This window comes from Hippocampus comes, unplaced genomic scaffold (genome assembly GCF_001891065.2).
Source record: "Hippocampus comes isolate QL1 unplaced genomic scaffold, H_comes_QL1_v1.1 scaffold32, whole genome shotgun sequence".
NCBI classification, from domain to species: Eukaryota; Metazoa; Chordata; class Actinopteri; order Syngnathiformes; family Syngnathidae; genus Hippocampus; species Hippocampus comes.
Window position 1 is genome coordinate 352,880 of NW_017806239.1, and position 19,611 is coordinate 372,490.

At 41.6% G+C, this 19,611-nt stretch overlaps 3 protein-coding genes across 5 annotated transcripts in view; 1 reads left to right on the plus strand and 2 right to left on the minus strand.

Moving 5' to 3' along the window:
* The window catches only part of orc3 (origin recognition complex, subunit 3), a 10,681-nt gene extending 2,487 nt beyond the window's left edge, over nt 1-8,194 (plus strand). For 2 of the 3 annotated variants that reach the window (XM_019857364.1, XM_019857366.1), the window contains exons 7-20: nt 120-247; nt 961-1,120; nt 1,227-1,340; nt 2,867-3,000; nt 3,657-3,720; nt 3,800-3,916; nt 4,005-4,084; nt 5,347-5,480; nt 5,588-5,682; nt 5,765-5,862; nt 5,925-6,066; nt 7,493-7,609; nt 7,775-7,854; nt 7,995-8,194. In XM_019857364.1, coding sequence (XP_019712923.1) covers nt 120-247; nt 961-1,120; nt 1,227-1,340; nt 2,867-3,000; nt 3,657-3,720; nt 3,800-3,916; nt 4,005-4,084; nt 5,347-5,480; nt 5,588-5,682; nt 5,765-5,862; nt 5,925-6,066; nt 7,493-7,609; nt 7,775-7,854; nt 7,995-8,100 — 1,569 coding nt within the window. In that variant the 3' untranslated portion in view covers nt 8,101-8,194. The remainder of the gene's footprint in view (nt 1-119; nt 248-960; nt 1,121-1,226; nt 1,341-2,866; nt 3,001-3,656; nt 3,721-3,799; nt 3,917-4,004; nt 4,085-5,346; nt 5,481-5,587; nt 5,683-5,764; nt 5,863-5,924; nt 6,067-7,492; nt 7,610-7,774; nt 7,855-7,994) is intronic. The other variant, XM_019857365.1, reaches the window with a different exon arrangement.
* LOC109507739 (cannabinoid receptor type 1B-like) lies at nt 2,184-19,353 on the minus strand. The gene is made up of 3 exons (XM_019857372.1): nt 19,320-19,353; nt 15,173-17,104; nt 2,184-2,195 (listed from the first exon to the last, which is right to left on the minus strand). Exon 2 carries the CDS (start codon nt 17,063-17,065, stop codon nt 15,701-15,703), a length of 1,365 nt encoding a protein of 454 aa, XP_019712931.1. The 5' UTR covers nt 17,066-17,104; nt 19,320-19,353; the 3' UTR covers nt 2,184-2,195; nt 15,173-15,700.
* Nucleotides 8,722-13,350, minus strand: LOC109507740 (akirin-2-like). Its single transcript, XM_019857373.1, has 6 exons — nt 13,165-13,350; nt 12,685-12,865; nt 12,445-12,576; nt 10,682-10,831; nt 9,388-9,459; nt 8,722-9,295 (listed from the first exon to the last, which is right to left on the minus strand). Exons 2-6 carry the CDS (start codon nt 12,854-12,856, stop codon nt 9,285-9,287), a joined length of 537 nt encoding a protein of 178 aa, XP_019712932.1. The 5' UTR covers nt 12,857-12,865; nt 13,165-13,350; the 3' UTR covers nt 8,722-9,284.
* Nucleotides 19,354-19,611: the final 258 nt, after the last annotated feature.

Consider the following 19,611-nt stretch of genomic DNA (forward strand, 5'->3'; position numbering starts at 1 on the left):
ATCACAAAAAAAAAGTGGGGCCGGGTGGTTATGACTTTTTTTTTTTTTTTTTTTTTTTAACTTTTGCTGTCTCTAAAGAAAAAAATCACCTAATCCATTTTTTAAATTTACTGCTGCAGAAATCTAGCACTCCTGGAAAAAAGCGCAGTTCTCCAAGTAAAGACCAGTATCCCCCCGTTGTGATTATTTTTAAAGATTTAGAGGCCTTCAACCAAAAAGTTCTTCAGGACTTCATTCTCATCTGCAGGTAACATTGAGCTCTTGCAGTATTCCCATGGTGGTGTGAATTACTGAAAATGCATATGTCTGGTGTTTTATTGGTGTAGAATTTGAAAATGTTGGTTCGGCCCTTGACTTTAAAACCTGTAGTTACCCCCCCCGCCCCCCTTTCCATAGTTTGGTGTGACTATATTATTATACTGTAGGTGTGACGTATAAAAAGTATCGCTTGGACTGGGACATAAATCCCCGTTACCTAATCGTGCTGCTACTTCACACATTAGTTGTCAGGACGACAACTTCTTCTTCCATTTCTTCTCCTAATTTATTTTGGCTCCTGACAATATCTTTTGGTGGAATATAGCATACGCCATCCGCAAGTTTGGCATCCGTATGCTAAAAAAAAATGCGCCCACTCTATGTCATGACAAAACAAAAATAATGTTAACCTACTTAGCCTTTGAAGACACCTCATATGCAAGTGAGGAAAGAAAACTGGAAGGTTTGTAGAGTGGTACTGTCACCTACATGTGATTTACGGTATACATATTGCTTGGATTATTGTTTGACCTTCGGATTAGTCTCCCTCAACCAGGGGTTGCCACAGCGTTTAATTTAAAGTTGAATTTATTGTATAATATATATAAGTATCGTGTATAGTAATTGTATGAACTACCTGTTGGTAAAACTCTGGACATGGAACCAAGGTGTGTGAAGCTGACAACTCTGTCTGTGTAATAGTCGATACGTTGAGCGGCTTCCCCTCATGTTCATCTTCGGCATCGCCACGTCGCCGAGCACCATCCAGCACATGTTGCCCCACTCAGTATCGTCGCTGCTATGTATCGAGCTCTTCCAGTCTCTGTCATGCACTCATCACTTGGCCACTGTCATTGACAAGGTGCACGTTCATTAACATTACAGTACATAAAGATGACATCAAAATGTACATTTGATCCTAATTTTGACGAAATTATGTATTGGTTTTGTTCTGTTACATGCTCTAGTTGATCCTCACCCCGAAGTTCCCTTTCAAGCTGTCTGGCAAAGTCATGCAGGTGCTGATCAGCCTTTTCCTCTACCATGACTTCTCAGTGCGAAATTTCATCAAGGGTGTGCAGGTACCTACACAATAGCCTCTGAAAGCCTTGTTCAGTGTATGGACCTGGATTGTATTGTGTGTATCCCCTTTCACGCTGCCGATAAAAGCTGTCATCTTTCTGTCCTGTATATGCACAGCCATGAAAAAGTATTTTCTGTCTTCTCAAAATATTCAACATTTTCAAAGCTACCTGGCCCTGCGTGGAAAAAGTTCTTACCCTCTTTGTTAAATGATGAAGTAATAATTTGTGTGAATTTATGGAAATTTGAGTCCGTTTTCACTGTCCACACCCATGCTTGATGACATTCAAATCATTTAGGCAAGAAATTGCTTTAACCCTTTCAGGGACAGCGGTTACCACAGTGGGCAGCTTATCATGCTATCAGGTTACAGGATGCATGAAGGGGTTAATAGAACCTGTGTAAGAAAATGAAGTCGGCCGAAAGATCTAAAAAAGCTGCAACAAAATGCTATAAACCAAAAAGAAAAAAAACAAGAACAGATGAGAAATAGTCATTGACATCAATCTGGAAAGGGTTGCAAAGCCTTTCTCAAAGGACTCTAGTGAACCACAGTGAGAGCCAAATGGAGAAACGTGGAAAAATGGTGAACATCCAACCTGCAAAAATGATGCCACGAGCACAGCGACGACTTATCCAGAAGGTATCAAAGGAACCTAAAACAACATTTTAGGAATTTCGGGCTTCCTTTGCCTGACTTTAGGACAGTGCTCATGCCGCGCAAAGACCAGTGACATCCATGGCAGAGTACCAATGCCAAAACTGCTGAGAATATCTGAATGATTCCTGAAACTCTTCATAGAATATTTTATGGACAGATAAAATGAAGGTTAAATTTCTAGGAAAATGTGTGTCTCTTTACATCTGGTGAAAACATAACACCTCATTGCAGAAATAGAACATCATATCAACTGTCAAACGTGGTAGTGGGACTGTGATGACGTGACGATGCTCCGCACCTTCAGGACCTGGATGACTTGCTGTGATTGATGGAACCATGAATTCTGCTCTTTACCAGAAAATGCTGAGGGAGAGAGAATGTTTGGCCATTAGTTGGTGACCTTAAGCTGAAGCGAATGATTTTGAAGCAGGACGACGATTCGAATTTATGAGTAAATGGCTTAACCCCCCAAAAAAATAAATAAAAAACGGTTTGCGAGTTGCAGAGTCAAAGTCTGGACATGAATTTGATTGAAATGCTGCACAGGCAGCACCTTAAAAGGCCATTCATGCTCTAAAAACATCCACTGTCACTGACTTAGAACAATTCTGCAAACAGGAGTGGGCCAAAATATCTCCACACAGATGTGAAAGACCCCAAAAAATTGGCTAAAAAATTCTTGATTTCAGTTGTTGCTGAATAGGTTTAGAGGCAAGTACTTTTTCATGCAGGCCCAGGTAGCTTTCAATAATTTTTTTCCCCCCTTGTTGAATTTCTGTCAAATGTTGAGCTTTTGTGGGATCATAGTCAAAGTCTGCTTTCTCTGCAAAAAAAGAGCCAAATGTTATCTCCTTTGTGCTGAAGCTGGCCCTGCTGGAGCACTTCCACTCGCAGCCTCTCAGCGTGCTGTGCTGCAAGAAGAAGGAAGCCCTGCGTAATCTGGCGCAACTCAGCCACGGGGACCTGGAGAGGATTAGGCAGCTGCCTTCATTCACCAGGTACACGGGTCACTGGTCAAAGTTTAAAATTCTCTGCGGACAAAAGTATTAGGACATGTGGAAAGTGATCTTTCTGGGAAATTGTTTTAAAAGAACTTTAGGTCTATTCAAGGACTTCTAAGGGATCGACAGTTACCGCTGGTCTGTTGTTTTTATATGGGAACCTCTGGATTCACTACCAATATATATTTCGGGACGATGGCTGATTTCTGATTTGCTTGTATTCTCAAGTAATGGAAAAAAATCCATTATAGGGTACAAAGCTTACCATTAAAAAAAATGTACAGAGTTAGGTCACATTTTGAGATTCTTAACTATTGTACAAGACTGTGTAATGCAGAGGTTTTTAAACATCCTAAATTGCCACAGTCCAAAGCACAAAAATAACATATCCACTGTAAAACATCAAAACTTCCAAAACACTTGAAGTTTGTCCTTATTGAGGCATTGCAAAAAAAAAAGAGAAAAAAAATTGCGCTAAGGTCTCCTATATGACAGCAGATTTTTTTTTCCCCTGTTCTTCACAAATTCTTAATTGTACCACTTCAGAGCATCTGTAACTGATTAGATGAGGCTCATACTTTTGTCCATGTAATGTGTATGTTAATATAGCGCCAATGGACTATGTATGCTCAACATCTTCGTCTGTTCTTCAGGTATGTTAATAAGCAGGAATCCCAAACGCAGGTTCAGCTGTCAGGGGATGATGCTTACTTAAAGGTACGATGTTCTAGTAGTTTCACCGCGACACCTAACTTTGCTGACATGAACATTTGAGCGAGACTTTCAACTGTTTTAGGAGGTTTGCCACAAGCTAATAAAGGATCTTTGTAAATACCACAAGAACTATTATCCCATGCTGAGGTGTCTTCACGCTTTGACCTCGTCACTGCCTCGCTACCCCCTTGGAAAACAGGCAAGAAATCCCTTTATCTCAACAAAGCATCCTTTTTTTTTTTCTAAACTGTCATTCTTGCTCCCATGTAACACTGGATTACCCGCAGATCCGGGAGCTCCATTTAATTTGCCTGGAGAAGAATGTTTGGGAGACGGAGGATTACCAGTCAGCCATGAAGCTGCTTAAGTAAGCCTATATAATTAATCTTACTTCTCTTGGTCTATTTAAATGGCTGAAATGTAAGCACTGGCTGTATTGCAAATGAGAATTTACACTCACTGGCCACATTAGGTAAACACACACACATATATATCTCATCTCTGTATGAATTATTCTGCATGGTAGCAGTTGTCACTGGTCTAGGAAAAAAGTAAAATTAACAAAGGAAAAAAGATGACAAAATGTTATGAAAAGAAGTAGTACCATACATCCATCTTCCGATCCGCTTATCCTCACAAGGGTCGCCGGGCATGCTGGAGCCTATCACAGCTGTCTTTGAGCAGTAGGCGGGGGACGCCTTGAACTGGTTGGCAGCCATTGTTTTTTTTCCCCTCATCATACCCTGATTTATTTTAAAATAAGTCTTCATTTATATAAAAATGAGACTTTTTGTCACGATACTCTGACTTTGGTACACATTGGCCTTAAATTGTCAGGAGTTTTATGTCCACCTCACCCACAAACCTATTGAAAATGGATGGCTTCAGGCTGGGGTGGCCGTTGCGTAGATCGTGAGCTACCGGTCGATCGGGATGGGAGTGTCAGTAGCTCTCATAGGATTAACTCAAACATTGCCAGCCCTCCCAGTTGTGTGCTTTTGATATAATATACTGTAGCTTCCTGTCTATGTTGGTAAATGAGTTTAAAAAAAATCCTCCACCTATCATCTGTTGTGAAAATCGTCACTTGATTGCCATCCAGGGCAGCCAGTCAGTCATACACCTTTTGCATGCCTCACTAATGCGCATACAACGGCGCTAACTGGCAAAGATAGCAGTTTCCATCGTTAAGTCCAAGTACCAGTCCAACATGAATGATCTTCGCTGGGAGGGGTCCGCACAGCTCGCTTTCAGATGCTCCTGTCCGGCTGGACTCCATGCAAGTTGTATTGTGCAATATGGGTTTATGTAGTTTGGCATGGTATACCCAGATCATTTGTACATATACTGTAAAGAATTCCAAGTATTAAAAAACAACTAATAAATAAATGAAGTAGGTCTACCATATGGGCGTGGTCATTTTACAAGTAGCACGCATGCTGAGTGTGGGCGCAACTGACTTAAAGGTCTGTCTTTGACGCCCTAACGTTCGACAGCGCCAAAGTCAAGGCCATGAATCGTTTCTATTGCGCCCTCGTGTGGCCAACCGCATGATTTATAATTATTTAATTATCCTATGAAATCTGAGCCATATTTTGAATTGGGAACCTCTCATGGTTTCTCCTCCAGGATGTTGGCCAAGGATGAGTTGATCGCTTTGCTCCAAAAATGCACAGAGATCCTGCAACCCATCAAGTCAAAAATGATGAAGAGCGCCTTTGTCCAGCTGGAAGACATGCTCAACAAATTCAAACAGTTGGACGGTGAGATGGGAGAAGCATCTGCCCAGTGCTGGCTTTGCCTAAGTCATCTCCCTAACTTGGGATAATTACTACCACAGGAATAAGGAGCTTTTCCTTTCTTCTCCAAGCAGGGGCAAGTGAGGTGGTACGATTCGACGAAGAGAGCCTCACCTCTCCTTTGAAGAACTTTCAGAAGAAGACCGACCTGTTCCAGCTGCAGAAGGTAGCAAAACACTCCACTGTGGAATGTTATGTACAAAGCTTTGTTGTTCGAGGTGTTTCCATATTTTACCTGCTCTCAACAGGCTCTTCTGGAGATGAACGAGTCTAGAAGGTCCAAGAAACAGAGTCCATATGAGAACCTGCGAAGTGATGTCTTGGAGTTTATCGACAACCTCGTAAAGTGAGACATATTTAACTTCTGATTATCAGCTTCCTATTTGTCAACGCTTCCTCGCATCGTAGGAGTCACCTGCCTCCTCCAGAGTCTCAGACGCTGAATGAAGTGTGCTACTACAGCTCCTCGTCTTCCGTGAGACGCCACCTCAACGCCACACCCCGCACCTCCATTCAGGCGGCACTCAGCAGCCCTTACTATTATCTTCCGGTATGTCACCATCATATTTCAAGCATGGACACGTGTGTGGTGGAAGATTAGGTGCTGCTTTTTTTTTTTTTTAAGTTTTAGTTATTGAGGATTTTAAAGTGTTGTTATTCATTATACACTGACAATGTTTAAGATTGACATGAAAAAGCAGCATGTGTTCCACCAGCATGATAGGAAAAATAGCAAGCAACAAGAGCGGATATTAACCAAATGATATCCTGTTTATAATATATGAGCTATATCGGAAAGGTTCCACAACTTGTGTCACAAAAGATATATTTCAATTTCAATCTACAAGTTTTCTCCGTCGAAGTAAACTTCTTGGAGTCTAAAACACTTTCCTAGCCTCCTCTGCAATGTCTTCATGCACTCCTGGAAGGATTCCTCCGGGATCCTCCACAGCTGTCATCGCGGCCATGTTTTTTACCTCTTCAAAACAAGGACACTGATATGAGTTGTCCTGCCACATTTCTGACCTCTTCTCGTGCTTTTCTGAATGAAGGATCTCTTTGTAGATGTGCTGGTTGATCATCAGACCAACACTGAAGGGGATTTCATTTAATTTATGTTTGAAATGTATCCTCTATGACACCAGAAAAAAAACAAACAAAAAACATCTCCCTCAATAGATAGATAGATGCACACTGTGTGTGTGTGTGTGTGTGTGTGTGTGTGTGTGTGTGTGTGTGTGTGTGTGTGTGTTTGTGTTTTCTGGGGGAACAGAATGAATCTTTTTTTGATTAAACAAAAAATTATATGGATAAAAAGGAGGTGACAATACATTTTAGCGCAATGTCTTTAGTTAATTTGGTGTGAAATTGTTAATATCAGAGGTGGGCATTGTGTTTCTGTCAGCCAATCGGTGTCAAGAATGTAATTTCCATGTCACACACAGGCGCCACACCAGCTAGCATGCATCATATAAAGAAAAAAAATATTTAATAAAATCTACAGACACACTCACATCGTGGTTATTGGTGAAATAACAATATGGGACACATGGCATTGAGGTCTGTCGGACTAAAAGGTGTACAGCAGTTGTGCGGCCCCTGCGTGTGATGTAGTCCCGGTAAGTTTGTTCTCAATGCCGTTTGGCTGTTGCCGAAGACTCAGATGGACTTGGAATGCTGACAGCAGCTCACCACACTGACGATGCCCACTTCCGGTTAATATTTTACTGTACCTTTGCTATGTTGCACCACAATTTTTATGTTATTGTATTTTTCGTCTCCCATCAATCACTATAAAAATAAAGTCAGCTCAAGTCTCATGAGATTTGCTGACATCTCATGTGGCTTCACGAGGGTTTAAAGGCCAGCGTTTGTTTGATATACAGGGCATAATTTTCGAGACATTTTACTTGAACTTCAAATTTGATGCGTTGCGATGCAACTGCATTGGAATGTTTTCTTTCAAATTGTTGCAGAATGAGAGCCTACAAACAGATGACGGGAGTGTCTCCAATGCAGCGCCTGACATCTGCATCGTGCACAAGCTGCACCTGGAGTGCGGCCGCCTCATCAACCTCTATGACTGGATGCAAGTGAGTTTACTTGTCTATTTGCCACATAAACACATCACCTTTGAACTTTGCCCTGACAATGTCATCGATGAAGGTGTTTTTCCCTGGCGGTTGTTTGTTTTGTAGATCAATATATTATTGATCCAAATATTTGACAGCTGTTTGGATGGCGGTGTTTGTCTTTAGGCCTACTCAACCGTGGTGTCTGCAGCGGAGGGGAATGATCCAGATTCAGATAACTTTGGAAAAGTGGATGACGTCAAACAGTATCTTTTTCTGACATGTAAACGTAATTTTCTGAGATGTAAAAAAAAAAAAAAAAAAAACCCATACATAAAAAAAAAAAAAAAAAAAAAAAGACTTTCATGGCACGAGACACTGGAAAAATGCCTTAACAGTTCTCCAGCGCTCGGTTTATCAGGGCTGTTTCAGAGCTGGAATTTTTAGGCTTTATCAAGTCCACGAAACAGAAGACGGACCACGTGGCCCGACTCACTTGGGGTGGATGCTGACCCATTGGTCCAAAAACAAACAAAAAAAATGCCTTGAAGAAACTGTAGTTTTTGTAGTTCTGTCCCTTTAATTAAAATTATTTCATGCCTCAAATTTTAAGTTTGTGTTAATTTCTTAAAATATTGAAAGCATAAGTTGACGTTAAATGATACTCTATTGGATTTCAAGTACTGCTTGGGAGGGTTTTCTTATTTATTTTGAAAGTTAGGCTTTTATTTTCTGTACAATGCATGCTAGTTGAACATGAGAGAGCAAGCCAGAGCTACAACTTTTCTGCAGTGTTGCTAAATTAGCAGCCTTTTCTTATACTGGGCATCTTTTCCAACACCATTGGCAACTATTTTTCCAAAACAATAGAAGAAGAAAAATTACAACAGTTGTCTTTGCTGTTCATCAAAAAATGTACAATGTTGAGGTTGGCATGTTGGCTTGGGCCTGAGTAAGTGTTTCAGGTTTTCATGTGGCACCTTTGCAAAATTGTCCACACCTGCCCTAATGGGTATTTTTTTCTCCAGATGCAAAATATTACACCAAAACTAGTGTATTGGAGCTCATTGTGCAAGTGTACCTCATGGGGTCTTTTGTAGGAGGGTGGGAAATAAGGTCCATAGCAGGCAGGCTTTAAAATTAATTCCTTTATTGTATTTTTGATTGCGTACAATGAATTCAAAGTTATACCAGTAAAACAAATGAAAATAAATAAAACACTTGGTCGGGAAAGGGAAGAAAATAATCTATTTGGCCTACTTCATTATAAAAAGAAAAAAATGGAGGAGCGACTGCAAACTTCCTTGTGACAACAAAGTCACTGCTGCTCCAATATATTTACATGTAACAAACTGAAGAGTGAACAAGTTGGTAATGCTGGGAATTGTCACAAAAAGTGTGAGAACTGTCAGCACGCACACAGCTGGGACCAACCACACAGGTGGGAAGAAGGGGACTATGGGTGAGGGAGGGTGGGGGTATGGGGGGGGGGTCCGCTTACATCGGGAAGCACCGGGTTGTTTACAACCATTTGCCCAACCACAGAAATATGGCACAGTAAGAAAAAGTTTCATCTAAACTGAATCTCGTAACGATGAGCGTTTTTGTGTATGTGTGTGTGTGTGTGTGTATTTGTTTTTCCTTCCTTTTGGTGTCACACGATCTGTATGCAACGAGAGGCTGTGGTCATGTGAGTTCAGGAAACATCTGGAGAAGAAAGGCAGATGAACTCAAAAGTCAGAAAGCAGATGTGGAACCGCGGGACAGAAATATGGGAACGACGCATGAAGAGCACTCACAGCTTGCAGGTTGTTCACCGAATCGTCGCATTAGCTGGTCGTGTGTGAACTTCACAAAGGTGTCATATTGTTCTGCAATGGCAAACAATATACATTTGGATATGGAACATATTTTGAAGACACTTTAAATTACTACTGGAATTTATTTTATTTAGAGTGAGAGAAAGCACGGCAAACAGGCCGACTGTGCTCTCTGAAAGTTGCAAAAGAAATTTTATTTGGAGTAAACAAGGAAATACGAACGATGTGAAAACATTAATTTGGATGTAATGGCCCAAAAAATGTGTGGCCACGGTATCGGGACTTGATATCAGCAGATATATAAACCAAAGAATGGATGGATGATGGATGGACCCGGCCGGGTACTAAAAGAGTGTGATCGGAACATCCCTGCTAGATTTATAGTGAAAATGTCCTTCGCTTTCATCTTTGGCAATTAATTTAAATTGATCTAAATTAATTTATTGGTGTTAATATAAAGTGTGATTTTACATGTATGTAACATACATGGCAATTTTCCGCGGATCCGCGGAAATCCGCCGTTTTATTTCTCACCAGGAATCTCAACACTTTATGAATACAAGTCATGAACAAATCTTAAATATGGCAGGGAATGTGTTTACTTTTTTAGTTTTGATTTTGAGCAGCAAATTTGGAGTTACATATTGGTGCTCACCAGGAATGCATAGGCAAAATTGCACAAATTTTCACTTGAAAGAATAGTGGCGATCTTGGGATTTTTTTCTGTTCAATTTTCAAACTGTGTAAATTTAATACACTTCATCTTCAGCATGTTTAGTGCCACTTTTGTAAGTAACCACGCCCCCGTCCAGGCCACGCCCCTTCCGCTTTTTTCATCACTCGCCATTGCCATGTATGATGTAAATAGGTGCAGTATTTTTTTTAAATGGTACACTCAATCAGGTTTAATGCTTCACCAGGAATCCAAGCCACAAATCCACTTTTAGAAGTTGTCATCAAGCATCCTCACTTTATGAATCCAAGTTTAGAAGTGGTATCATGCAGTGCAGTCTGTGGACTGATATAGAGTACTACTATTTGATTTGTGGATGGTTGTTTTAAAAATAGGTATATTTTTAATTTTTACAACTTTTTTTTTTTAAATCTCAAAATGAAATAAAAATTATAATGAAAATTCCAGAACTATTATAACCCGACAAGTGGAACAGAGTAACTCCCACACAGCCAGCCTTGACCCACTTGCATCAATGTTTCTGATCATTATTACAGAAGCCCCCCCTCAATGTTACAGACAGCAGTGACGTGTACCGACCTGCCAGTTTGGATGTCATGGTCTCCTCGTACTCCTCCCGCACCTTGTCTTCCCTTTCTTTCAGCAGGCGTTCACAGATCATCCCAACTTGTTTGAGGGTGAATAGTGGCTGCTCCTTCCTCGATGGGGAAATGCCTCCAGAGGGCGTCGCTGCAAAAGCCAAACAAGCATCTTCTCAGTGAGCCAATCTCCACGGTTTAAAAAGAAGCAACTGCAGCACATATTCATTTTAAGCTGTAATTAAGTCATATAAACTATTTTTGGTAATATTACACCTGACCAGACACTGTTTGCTGCAAATGGTAGTCATGCATTTCTTCCATGCAACCGTGGCTCATTTCGGTTTGAGTCCTGCCGTAATGCGAGATCTAACTGTTCCATCACTCTCAAATCATCTATTATTGAAAGAAATTCAATTTCAATTCATTGGGTAGTGTATAGGTCAACTTTGGTTGACTGGTCAACTTTGGGGGTGGGGGCGAAACCCAACAAACAAAAATCACTTTTCATGCATTCATCGCATGGTCTATACAACAATGACTGCACCATTGTTGGACCACCTTCCATCACAATTCATGTTGTCACTGGATGGCCACATGTCAATGACTATTAGTACTTGTCCTCTTTTGGACACTGTTCATTCTTTGGCCAATCGACACATCCACGATTGTACCCTCTGTCACTGACCAGCCTTTTCAGTCTGTTCTGTGAACATCTACAACTCAATGATCGGAACATTTGTCGGCCCACCTTATATCACTGTTCAGCCATTGTGTCATGAGATTTTTCTGTCCATATTAACACGGAACCATTTCATACTCTTGATTATGATTACAGGCAGCATCGATGACAACACTTCCAGTTAGTGGAAGCAAATTATGCAGGTTGAGTAAATACAATTTCTTTGTATCCATTTTTAATTGAAATTGTTGTGAAAATGTGGCTGAAAATATTGTTTATATCAGGGGTGTCAAACATACGGCCCGCGGGCCGTAACCGGCCCACAAGGAGGTTTGATCAGGCCCACAGGATAATTTAAAAGTGAAAAAATGCATAAAAGACACGGAATGAATATTTTTAATCCGGTGCAAATGATGGAGTATCCGCTAGGGGGACACACTGTTTTGATCAGAGTAAAAGACAACATTGTTTTGATGAGAGAAGAAGACAACAGCAGCCTCAGTCTGTCAATGAGACAGACCCAACACAGCAGTTTAGGTGTGACACTCATTTTCACTTTTTATTGCTTAGACGCTATCAAGGACATGTGAATACTTTATTCTTTACACATTTAATAGCATTCGCTTTAGTTTGTAAGGTGTAGGCAGGGATTACATTTAGATTTTATATGCACGTGTAAATGGTTTAAAAATTCCTTTCTTTATAAATCTCGTTTAATCTTAAAAGTGCATTACTATATTTTTCAATACCAATTGTTAACGTTTTCTGCCTTTGTACAATCCGTGGGATCAGTTGCAATACATATATGTGAATGATAAAAGTAAATTGCACATTTGTCTAAGGAAATCTAAGGAGCGTCATGAAATGTTTTGTAAAAGATATGTTTCTTAAATTTCAACATTTTCCAAATGTTATCGTGCTTCTTTAGACCAAAACAAAGGAAAGACATTTTGGTTATTTATAGCAGAGTATGGTATAATTTTATATATATACACAAAGCATATTAAGACAAGTACTTCAAAATGGCTGTGCATTGTAATGTATTATATGCGTTAAAAGTAATTCAGTGTGTGTTGACCAACCTGACATGGTCAACTGGGATGGAGGAGATTCTGGAGAACAGCAGCACTCGGGCGGCTGGTAGACTCCAGTTTCCAGATGCTTCCTCTTTTGTATGCGTTTGTACTCTTGCTTGATGCTGTGGAGGATTTGTTCTGGGAGAGGAACAAAAAGATGGTTGACAAAAGATAGTCTTAACGAGGCTGAACAACAGGTTGCTAAGGCCTGTGGGCTTCAACTTTACTCGCTCGTAGGAAGATTACCTGCGCTCAGTCTGGATGACGACTCCCCGAATGGCGAGGGCTCCATGCTCAAATATTTCCTCGGGGACGAGGACGACGGAGACACGGGCATACACCTTCGTCTTTTGGGCGAAGCTGGACTCATGAGCGGATCGAAATCCATGGTCCTCTTCAGGGTAGCTCCGCACGCCATTGCTTTAAACTGATCCAAAAAGGAGGAAGAGGTGTCAAACCAACCCCCAAATGAAGATAATATATTGTCAGACGTTTACAGTCGTAAGGTTATGGATTCGTCATCACAGGCAGCTATTGTCATGGTGAAATTCTCTACTTCAAACACTGCGCCGCCTGTCAGGCACATGATTATCATGTTGCGCAGCAGAGCCTTTAAATTAGTGCTAAACCAGCTAACGTTAGCGCTTGGAGCTAGCTACTAATAGCAGAAAACAAAGCAAGTAGTGGCGTTGGCTGCCGCGTTGTACATGAAATGACATGTCTTACCTTTAAAGTGAGGGTGCCTTGTATTCGAGTTGAATTGTCTTTCAAAAGTTACTTCTTGAAAAAAGTTGTGGAAGCTCGCAGCCCAGCAGCGGGCTGACTGCCGTTAAAGATAGCGGAGCTAGCTTTAGCAGAAGCAACTCGGCTCGTCTGCTTGTTTTCGATACGGAGGCTATCGGCTTCTCGCAGGCTGGTGATGTCACGTGTGACATCACTGCAATGCATGCCGGGGCTTGTAGTAAAGGCCACTCAAAGGTGGACGACATACGCTGTCTATAGTAACGTCCGTAAAAGAGCTGACGTGAAACAATTCGTGTCTTTTTCGGTGTTTTTCACGATACCATAGGCTAAGTGGCTTTAAAGTCACCTGCCTGACCAGAACGCGATGAAATAAAAATGAAAACGAGGCGTGCTTATTTGTTTCCACAAGAGGTCAGTATTTCACCATTTTTAAATGTGAAAACAATATGCTGTTCGTACAGTACTGTACTACTATTACAACAATGCAAAAAAGTAAGAATTTGGGAAGAGGCAACTACTTCTTCGCAGCTCGGTATAAAGGTCATTTTCATACAAGCTGATCAATAACTGGAAAGGATGGCCATTAACTTCATTGTTGATTTTTTTTTAAATTATTGAACAAAGTTGTTTTTCGAAGCATTACCATTGTTGATAATTTTTCCCATACAAATTTAAGAAATCATTTTACACCCTGAACTGGTTGCCAGCCAATCACAGGGCACACAAAGACAAACAACCATTCACACTCACACCAATAATAATAATAATGGAAATAAATTTGCCCAAATTGTTGACAGATGTCAATTTCACTGTGAATGATTGTTTATATGTGCCTTGCAATTGACTGGCATCAGTCTATGGTGTACTCCCGCCTGGCCATCTGGGATTGGCTCCAAACGCTATAGAAAGTGGATTGAAGGATAAAATCACATTAAACTATCAATGTTCTGGCTTTCAGTATTTCCCTAATACAGTACTTGTTATCTATATAATATGGATTATTTCTGGCTCCCCAGTGTTGTAGATGTGAGGAAGAACGTCTGCCTTTTAGTTCTAAAGTTTGAAGCTCGAGTGCTGGCTCTTCCCTTGTGGAATTTGCATCTTGTTCCTGTGCTTGTGTAGGTTTTCTTAGGGGTTCTGTTTTGCTCCCACATTGTCCACACAATGTTTCTTGGGTTAACAGACTGAAGACTCTAAACTGTCTTTTGGCACGACTGCAAATGTTTGTTTGTCGTAGTTTTTCATTCTGTGACCCGAGTGTGGGCAAGCGTTCAAGAAAATTGGAGGTATGGGTTATTTCTGTCTCTTTGAAAAACAGAATTGCATGAATTATTTGTAAATTAGCACTACATGTTTGGTGGCATTTCATGGTTTTATTGTAAAAAGATCATCCGTTTTCTTGACAATTTCATGATAAGAAAAATAAGCTTATACAGAAGACAGAATAGCACTGTGGATACTTGACATCAATATGGCAGTGCCAATTTGTCACACAAAGTTTTACAAGCACACTGAACATCCCTGAAAGAGCTGCAACTATTTTCTGCTATCAAAAAAGCCAAACATGTTTCAGTTTTTGCTTCTTAGAACACACACCGGAATTCTACAGAAAACAACAGCGTGGTGAAAAGCCAAACATCACAACATCTTACATAACCACCCACGGCTGCTTTCATGTCACAGCTGCTACCTTCTATCAAGTAGTTTAGAAATGCGGTTTTTCATTGGATATTTTGGAGGGGTTGTACTATGGCCACACTATTGCCATTGCTATGTTATGATGTGGTGGGGACAGCATTGATCCTGCATGCCATACAATTCTAAAAACAAAAACGTTTAACCCACTAATGCTCATAATAAATAAATAGATAGATAAATAAATAAATAAGCATTTTGCTTTTGCCTGATGCTAGCTGGGATAGTTTCTATCTCTCCACGACCCTGAACAGGGTAAGTGTAAAATGCGTGGATTGATAAAAAAAAAAAAAACATTTGTTCTTCAGTTTAGTATGGCCAAGGAGGACTTTATAAAAACTTAATGGCTCTCTGGTTGCAAAATAGTTTCCCACACCTGTGATATGCAATAGCAATAAACGTGGTCACTCCTAAAATGGTTAAGAATGAAAGCTATACAACAAAGCACATTTCATTATTCATAAGGAACACCAGAACAACCTAAAGGGATAGAATTAATGCAATAAATTTTACAGGAAAAGTGGCGAAATTAATGCAACAAATTTTACAAAACTCTTGCTAATGCTTGCTGGGCCAGATTAAAGGGTGGACGACGCCAGTAAGTACTTTGCCCACTGGTTGTTTAGATTGTGCAGGTGTGCCTAAAACAACAGCTCCAGAGTTCATCATCCAAGCAAACTTACAGTGAATATGTTGGAATCACAAGTCACTCTTTGGCACACTCCAGTCAAAATCAAGTGCACAAGGAGGTGCAGTCCATCCTACACAATATTCATGGCACACTTCAGTGTGAACGCCTTCCGACTTCACAATCAGAAGGCGTTCACACTGAATCTGCACCTGAAGTTGTATCTGTCACTCCAGAAATAGAAACTTGGGCCACTTTCACTCGGCTGTTCGCCCCACTGCCTCCGCTATCTTTGGTCCTGACGCTCCTGCTGTTCCAATCGCTCTCCCCGCTGTTATCCAGAGGTTGCTCGCTTCCCCGGCACAGGCGGCAGATGTTGCCGAAAGCCCTGCGCAGGTCCTTGCTCCTCATGGCGTAGATGACGGGGTTGACGGTGGAGTTGAACAGGCACAGCATGCTGCAGAAGGCAAATACGGTCTTGATGAAGTCGTCCACTTTTCCCAAGAGGTCGTAAACCATGATGGCTAAGAGTGGCCCCCAGCAGAGGATGAGGGCCACCAAGATGAGCACGAGGGTCTTGGCCAGGCGGAGGTCCATGCGGGCCTGCTCGGGCCTCGCCGTCTGAACCTTGGTGCCCTCCGCTGTGTAGACAACGATGCTCCTCTGGGAGGTGCGGCTTAGCATGCGCACAGCATGGTGGTGCGACTTCCACAAGATGAACATATAAGCGTAAATGATGAAGAGCAGCAGGACGCTGGTCATCCCAATCCAGAACATCAGATACTTCTGATCGATGAGGGGGAAAATGTCTGAACAGACCGAGTTGAGGCGCTTGCAGTTCCAACCCAGCAGGGGCAGCAGCGCAAACACTATGGACACGCCCCACATGAGACTGAAGGCCGCCACTGCTTTAGTCTTGGTCACAATGCGCTTGTACGCCATGGGCCTGTGAATGGAGATGTAGCGGTCAATGGCGGTGAGGAAGAGGCTGCCCACGGAGGCGGTGAAGGAGGCGATGACACCGGCCAGCTTGAAGAGGAAAACCTCAGGGCTGTCCTTCCTGTGCAGGACGTGGAAGTCCAAGAAACTATAGACGAAAATGATGCTGCCGATGAGGTCCGCCACAGCCAAGCTTCCTATGAAGTGGTAGGACGGTCGGGATCGTAGCATCTGCGAATGCAGAATGACGCACAGCACCATCAGGTTCTCCAGCACTGTAAACGAACCCAAAGTGAGGGCCAAGATGGCGATGGCCAGTTGCTGCCCAGGAGTCAGGATCATAAAACACTCCAAGTTGTCCACAAAGTTCTCCCCGCACTGCGCCGCCATCCCATCAGTGTCATTACTCAACAGAATGTCTGACATGTTAGTGGGGAAAATGGCCGCATTGGTGCTGTAAATGACCTTGTTTGTGACACTAATGGATTCAGAGTGCATTTTTTCTGAGCGGAATCCAGGCTTGGCGGGGCCGTCGTCATAGACGGCGTCATTGGAGCCTAGGTATGGCACGATTGTGGTCAGCGCACTCATTGTGGCACCAGACAGCCCGTGCAGCTTCATGGCTGCTCAAGAGGTTCAGTGGAATGGTGTGCAGAAAGTCTAAAAACACAATATAGAGGGTTATTTTTCTCGTACAATAATGCATTACAGCAGGCTTTTTACCACCTCAAAAAAGACTGAACTTTCCATGTAACGCCATAATGGCCCGCATTAAAATATAGCGGCACTGTAGGCCCAAGTGTTAATGAGACATTGTAATTTTCCATGGGTCCTATTTTTATAGACAGGCGCACATGCGCTCAACATAAAAACTGGACCGTTTTCATTTTGTCCTGGGCAAGTGTCATTTTGTGTGTTTGGGAATTTGTCAGACTGGGTTGCGCCTCGGGTTGTGGTGAGCCAAGGGCGTTTTCTGTTCCACGCCCCCAGGCTCCTCAGCGCACCAGACGATTTGGTGACAGAAAGTAGACTAGAATTTAGTCCAGCGAAAATCAGGTCTAAGTTTTGGAGCTGGCCGAGTAATGTGACTTTGGTGGATTTGGTCCAGGCACAGGCAGACAGAGCCTGAGCCCCGCCCATATGTGTGGTGAATGTCATCGTTTTTCAATACAAAATCTCCCAAGTATCCACTCCACAGCAGCCAACTTCTTGGAGTTCCTTCTAAATGTACTTTGTGTGCACCAATCTCATAAACGGACTCTAGTGAATCCCTAGATCATGCAGACCTCGTGTAATGAATTTAAAGGGAATTACTGGACGGCAAAAAGCCAGCTGTGTTCCCTCCCACTACGGTGCAAATGCCCCTTTTCCACCATTAATGTGACCGAAAAGTTGTACAAATGAATTGAAAATTATTAAGGGGAAAATGTAAAGGTACAGTGTGGAGAATTTGGGCGTCATCTAGAGGTAAACTAATTGAATGTAACGACCTAAGTTCGAAGCGTGTGCATTTTGATGCACCCCAACTACGGTGCCTGAGAAGGACCTCACTTTGCAAGCCTACCTCACTTTGCAATTTCTTCAGCAGAGGTGCAAGAAATATGTCATCACAAGCTACTTCTCATATTCACTCAAGTGACACTAAATGCATTGGATGTGTTAGCCGTCCCTTTGACAAGTCTACATCATCCAAAAGTGACTTTTTTTAAATGACAAAACTGGTTAATCTTTTGGGTAGGGTTCATTTTGAGAGGCATTTACCTGCATCAAGAATATTTTCATCACACTTTGGTTTGGGCATAATTGAAATGTTGGCGCGCTTTCCAATTAGTCAAAGTTGATAGTGCAGTTGCAATTTGTTTGGACAAAGGTGTGCTTTATATTATTGATTGTGAAAGTGTCAAAAAATTAGGAATAGCTCTCGTGAATGCAGTGCAGTGGTACCCCACTGCAAACTATAGCCATAGTCATGAACCTATTGTTCAATGGAAAACTCTGAACAGTGCCAAATTATCTTGCGATATGTTTTGTATTCGACCCCATTAAGAGTGTGTCCCTATAATGAAGCGGTTGTGACTGTGTCCTCATAAATACAAATGTGGCAGACGACGCAATATGTTTATGTCTTAAAAAATGCATGATGATGTCATTGTATCTTTGCTGGGGTGAATCAGTTCATCAGCAAGCTGACAGCCGGGCAGACAATAGTGAGAAAGTGAACAGTTGATGGCAAGGTTGCACGGCCTCGGGGGAAATCACTGCATTAAGTATGTAGGACAGTCAAGGCTTGCTTATCAATTAAAAGCCGGTCATTCAGCCTTTGGTTTTCTAATTCAATAATGATCGGTATAATGAAGTGTCAAAATGTCCACGCAGCCATTTAGATTCTGGATTATTTCAATTAGGAGCAGACATGTTTTGCATAAAAATATTGGCTAGGTGCTATACAGTATTGGCTTTTAATTATGCATGAAACTTACAATGGGAATGAAACATTCTCAAGTAATTTGGGATAAATTGACAAAAAAAAATGCAATAGTACACTTCTTAGGTAGCAGCAACATTATTACGTTTCATTTCTTCATGTTCATCTTTTCATTTTTTCCCCTACTTATCTCATAATTAGGTAAAACAACCAACTCCTGAGTTAAAGCTAACTTTAAAGAGTTTTTTTCTGGCACATTCTTATTAGTGCCTATGGCACCTTGTTAAAATGCCACATTTGTAATCATAAATTAATAAACGCTGCTGCAATTTAAACAAATTTTAAAAAATGTTTAAGGCCTTAAAAAAAGGTACTTATCACTTTAATAATGAATTAAAACACTGAACAAATTGCAAATGGTAATTGAAACAATAACATGCATCCACATACCTTGACCTGGCGCTTGTCCATTTTGTTGACAGCCTTGCCGTGTTAGAAAGTGTTTTGTGATCACTTGCCTGCTGTTTTATCGCATGTTGACGAAGATGAGGACGTCGGTAAGAGTAAAAGCAGGCAGCGGGTGGGGAGTGCGTGGGCGTCTCTCTTTTTTTTTCCTTTTTTTTTGGTCACGTGATGTCACATGCACGTGAGGTAAATGCGCGCGCACCCCCTCTCAGCTCCTCATCCCAACCACCTCGTGATTAATAAATGAAGAGGGAGGCAACCACATGAATACATACAC

Excerpts from the sequence above, each read along its gene's own strand:
- LOC109507740 (XM_019857373.1), bottom strand. The coding sequence starts at position 12,856 with ATGGCGTGCGGAGCTACCCTGAAGAGGACCATGGATTTCGATCCGCTC. Across the intron at positions 10,832-12,444 it reads ATCCCAGTTGACCATGTCAG|CGACGCCCTCTGGAGGCATT; the intron begins GTTGGTCAACAC and ends TGGCTTTTGCAG. Across the intron at positions 9,460-10,681 it reads CATGACATCCAAACTGGCAG|AACAATATGACACCTTTGTG; the intron begins GTCGGTACACGT and ends TTGCCATTGCAG.
- LOC109507739 (XM_019857372.1), bottom strand. The coding sequence starts at position 17,065 with ATGAAGCTGCACGGGCTGTCTGGTGCCACAATGAGTGCGCTGACCACA.